This window comes from Sinocyclocheilus rhinocerous, unplaced genomic scaffold, assembly GCF_001515625.1.
Source record: "Sinocyclocheilus rhinocerous isolate Xijiao unplaced genomic scaffold, SAMN03320098_v1.1 scaffold492, whole genome shotgun sequence".
Taxonomy (NCBI): domain Eukaryota; kingdom Metazoa; phylum Chordata; class Actinopteri; order Cypriniformes; family Cyprinidae; genus Sinocyclocheilus; species Sinocyclocheilus rhinocerous.
Window position 1 is genome coordinate 615,240 of NW_015626069.1, and position 5,158 is coordinate 620,397.

General features: G+C 46.1%; 1 protein-coding gene across 5 annotated transcripts in view; it reads left to right on the top strand.

The window, feature by feature from the left end:
• runx1t1 (RUNX1 partner transcriptional co-repressor 1) overlaps nt 1–5,158 on the top strand; it is a 68,717-nt gene that overhangs the window by 22,449 nt on the left and 41,110 nt on the right. The window contains exon 1 of one of the 5 annotated variants that reach the window (XM_016514987.1): nt 101–444. The exons of the other annotated variants lie outside the window; for them this stretch is intronic. Within the exon in view, the coding sequence (XP_016370473.1) occupies nt 435–444 (10 nt within the window). The 5' untranslated portion in view covers nt 101–434. Of the gene's footprint in view, nt 1–100; nt 445–5,158 lie in introns of those variants that run through there. 5 annotated transcript variants of the gene reach the window in all.

The window sequence follows — 5,158 nt, forward strand, 5'->3', positions numbered from 1 at the left end:
CTGTGTTTTGTTTGGCTGCCGCGCATCAGCTGGGAGGGGTCAGTGGATGAGGCGGAGAGCGCATGTTTGTGTGTTTGTGTGCGCGCATTTGCGTGCGCTCTAGCTGTCATTGCCTCAGTCTACGGGCTCAGGGAGCAAGCGTGTGCAGGATAACGCGAGGCCCCAGCGGCCACACGTGCCCTCGTTAGTACAGGGCATCCCTGGAAGCAGAGCAGAACGAGAGGCAGGTCTCCATCTGTCACTCTCAGGCTCTGAAAGCAGGAGGACAGGCTGCTCGACTCTCGCTCAGACCTGGTGTACCGGCCTCGGGGTCCTGTGTCACCCCCTGCCCCTCGCAGAGCACAGAAACACTCAGAGATTAAGATTACAGGAAAGCTGGCAGAAATAGAGAAAATAGCCTGGACTCTTTGATATCCAGTTTGTCTCCATCATTCATGATGCCAGGTGAGATTGGGAAGCTTTCAATGTGTGTGACTGTGTCGGTGGGAAATTGTGCATCTTAAAATACAGAAGTGGACTATATAAGGCAATTTGTGCTTTTTTGCCTTTTTGCCTTTATTGATTGCTCTTGTAAGAAAAGTAAGTGCATAAACCTTATTCAAATAATATGTTTTTTTTTAATTTATGCATTTATTGTTTATGTGAAATCCCAGTGTTTTTTTTTTTTTATATATATACAGCTGATGTCTTTTTCTGATAAGCTAAGATGAATGGAATCTCTACCTTGCAAGGGAATGCTGATAAACTAGAAACATTTGTTTATAGAATCCAGTAATACAGAGCTCAATAATACGTTTTTTTTTTTTTTGCTGTTTTTTCTGCTGTCATGCACACGTTTTTGACTTATTTTATTTTACATTAAATGTATTTTATTGATTGATTGATGCAAAATGTTTTTAATTTGCTGTAATAGCTGTCAAATCTGCAGCTATAATGTAACTCCATGATAGCTAAATCCATGCACACAGTATTGCATGAAAATGATAATGTATGATCAAAATATAACAATCCCTTTTCAATAAGCCTTCCAAGACTATCACAAAGCAATTAGCCTTTTAACTTTACCATTGTCACTTAGACACAGTTGGCAACATTTCATTTATCACAGAAAACCAAACATTTATGTTCACAATACATAACAGTTCAAATACAAGACCAAGAAATGTAAGATGTGGAAACAATGCAGCAATGGCCTGATGGTCCATCAAATCTCTCTCACATCCTCATTGTTGAGCCCTGTTCAGGAAGATCAGAGATATGTTCTAGAAAGAGTAAAATCACTGTACAGGAGCTTGAAAGTAAAGAAAGCAGACTGAGAGAAAGAAAATGAGAGAGGAGAGTTGCAGAGGGCAGCTGGCGTGCTGTGTGTGTGCAGGCTGCAGGGAGATCTCAGTGCTGCTCTTCACAGATGGTGTTGTGAGACAAGCTCTGTTGGCACTGCTGCTCTCCTGTGTACCATGGCCACTACCTCTCTGCCAGCCAACCCGTCTGGTGCCCACCTCTCTGACTCCCCCTCTCCATCTACCCACCCTCAACTTCTTTTTCTGTTTGTTTCTCTTTCTAAACTTGCTTGTGTAACATTGTCTGTGTATTTGGCTCAGTGTAACTGTGGTGGCTTTTCAGACTCGAGTTTGAATGATGGTTGAGTTGATATCGTATTCAAATCTTCTAGGAGTTATGGATGGTTGCATTTCTACATTTGTGCTTTTTTAGGAACAGTATATGAACCAAAGAATGTCTTTATTCTCTTCTTCAATGTGTCTATTTCATGCTTTTTTTCTCACTGAATGTTGCGGATTTGATCTGGGTTTTCAATTGGTTCTTTTCAAACGGCCAATTGAAACGTGTTTGTTAACATTGGCCTTTATGTGAAGCGTGTGTTTATGAATTGTGTGTGCATGTGTAGAATTGTTCGGGGAAGCTCTGGAGGAAGCAGCTGTAAGCAGGCACGTGTGCCAGGTCAGGGACACTTGAGCAGAACTGACACTGGGTTATTTCGGACACCCATCTGCACTGGAGCTACTGTTCCTCCAGGCCGCCGCCACGGACAATCTGTTCACTCGCTGGCAAAGTGCCAAACACAGTGCCGTCCATCTGTGGTAGGGACTGAAGCTCTCAGTGCTGAGCAGAGCTTGGCTCCTTCCTCTGCGCATGTAGTTTTATAGCTTTTTTGTTAGCAAGAGTGTTTTCGTCCAGCGTGTTTTTAACACATGTTCTCAGTTTGCAATAATATGCTGCCGTAATGAGATAAAGGTCATTCTTTTTGGTAATATGGAAACATGGCGAAGCTCCTGTAGTTTTGTAGCTTTTTTGTTATCAACAATGTTTTCATACAGTATATGTTTAACACAGGTAGGGTTGGGCGATGTCTACCAAATTGGCATCGGACGATGTCTACAGGGAAACATCGTGATGGACGATGACATCGGGGGGCGGGGTTAGGGGGGTGCCAGAAGCGTGAAACAAATAACGCGTTATACGGAGCCACTAAAATGTTAGCCGCTTGCTAGCGGTAGCCTGTTGCATTACAGTACATGAAAGTTCACTTACCACATACACAAAGTAAGGAGAAATGTCTGATAGGACGATGGCGAATGATTTGCAGATCCTGAGCACCAATGACAAACATCTAATCTTGTCAAATGTGTGGTAAGTACTGCCACTCCATAGTATAGAGTCCTTGTGATCGCGAATCTCAAAAGTGAAAGTGAAAGTAAAATGAGATGGGTAAATCACGATGTCAGCTTAACATCGTGATGTCTGTCAGCCATCGGCGATGGACGATGGCATCGTCTATTGGCCCAACCCTAAACACAGGTTCTTAGTTTGCAATATTTGGTTGCAAGTTATGCTACTCTAACTTTTTTGTTAGTATGGAAAGAGGGCCAAACAGTTTTTAGACTTTTTGTTTTCAGCAGTTTTCACATGATGCGTTTTCAATGCACTTTCTTAGATTACGATATTTTGCTCACAAGTTATGCTACTATAACAAAACAAATGTTGTTTTCTTGGGTAGTATAGAAACCAGGCTTAAGTGTTTGTAGTTTTGTATGTTTTCTTGTAAGCAAAAATGTTTGACTTGCAGTTAATTCTACTTTAAAATAAATATAGGTTTTGTTGCTTTTTTTAAGCAAATATGTTTTTGCGCAATAGTTTTTCAACATACTTTCTTAATATTTTGAAAGTATTTTGGTTGTGGATTATTCTGTTGTAATGAAAAGGTTTTTTTGTATGAAAACAGCACTAAGTACTTGTATTTTCTGCTTAATTTTTGTTAGCTAGAGGGTTCCCTTTCAGGAACTCGAGTTGCGTCGAAACGCTAACGGCACGCCTCCAGCGTGACCACGCTCTGAATCACATGTGTAATTAGTCCAATGGATGGGCGAGACGTCACGGGCGGGGTGACGTAGCGACCAGGAAGCATAAAAGCACGTGCGGTGAAACCAGCGTCAGCTTTCTGTCATTCAGCAAACGCTCTGTGTGTGTGTCAGTCTGATATCTGTTTGTGAGTCTTATTTAGTGTTGTTTGTCACGAGATCACAAGACAAAACCAAACACCTAAGGCGAGGGCAGGCAGCGTTTCAGGCTGTGTGTTCCTCCCTACCCGCGTTACTTTACGGGTGGGGATACACACAGTTTGTTTGTTGTCTGCTTGGGAGCGAAGCACGCAGAGTCAGCTCTCGAGGGAGCTGATCTCAGAAGGCTCTCTTTGAGGAGGGAGCCTTCACTAGCATTTCTCGCTGTGCCGGCCCCGCTTTCGCCGAGGCAGAGCGGCGACTGTGCTCGTGGGTTTCGCATATGGATCCGGTGGAGGGAATGTAGACGGGCAAGTCCCTATCTGCTTCCTTAACCACCAGATCCGGCACCCGCTCTTGGGGTTTCGAAAGCCCGCGCTGCGGTCCTTTCCCCCGGGGAGAGGGCGCAACGCTCCGCCTGTCTTTCTCCGAGGAGATTGATACGGAGGGCATCGAAGAGCTCACCAGTTGCACAAGCATCAGTTACACATGCATATTATGCCTAATATTATAATGAGCAGTATTAATGGGGAGCGGAGCTCGCACAGTCGTCTCTCGGGGGGCTGATTGTGCTTTTCCCGCTGTTAAGCGCTCCGCTCTCGCCGGGCACGCTCCGAGGAGTGTGTCCGTGCCTGTGATCTTGCGATTGCGGTCCCGCTGCTGCTGAGGCACGGCGGCAACTGAGATCGCAGGGATCGCACATGATCTGACGGACGGGTTGGAGACGGCTCTTCCTATGTCCACCCGTGTTCCCTAGATCTAGAGCTCATTCTCGAGGCATGGAAGCCCGCGCTGTGGTTTCTTCCCCCCTCTGAGTGAGAGCTCGCTGTTACAGCCATCTTTCTCTGAGGAGATTGATGTTGTTTGTGTGACTGAGCGGATCGCACGCTGCCGAGGCAATGCGTATATTACATCATTTTGGTTTTTGATGTGAATCTTACTACACCAGACCGTATTTACCCGTCTGGTTGTTTGATTGCATTTAATTCTGAGGAATAAAATGAAGTATTTGTCTGACTATGAGAAGTTAGATATACAGGGGCTCTTGGAAAAAAAATAAATAAATAAATTTTCTCTAGTGAGAGCACGAGTTTACCTCTCTTCCGCTGAGGAGGTTGAGGCGGTCAGCAGGGGATTTCTCGAGTGAGAGCACACGTTTACCTCTCTTCCTCTGAGGAAGTTGAAGCGGTCAGCAGGGGCTGCTGGGCGGGAGCAGTCCCAACCTACCGTGTTCCAGCCCCTCATTCTGGGGGCGTCACATCTCGTACTCCGTAGAGTCTAGAGTCAGAGTGGCGCTCCCAGGCCGAAGGCTTCTAGCGGAAGGTGGTTCTGCGGACCGTCATTCTCGCTGGATAGTCTTCGTCTTAAACGTCCTGATGCCTAAGGCCTAGGACTTTTTGAGGGCCAGCTCCCTCTGGGGAAGAGCAGTGTACACCGCATTACACGGTGCCCGTCTCTCCTCAGTGCCATCAGGCGGTCGGTTTGCCAACCCTGCCGTGTTCCAGGGCGCAGCGGTCTCCGGCGAGCGCTTCTCTCAGTTACCGCCCGGAAACGTAGCGGTACTAAGAGGCTCGCCGCCTCTACGGAGGTCTCTAGAGCAGCTAGTACGGCCATCCCCTGCCGGTTCGCCGCTTCAGGGCACC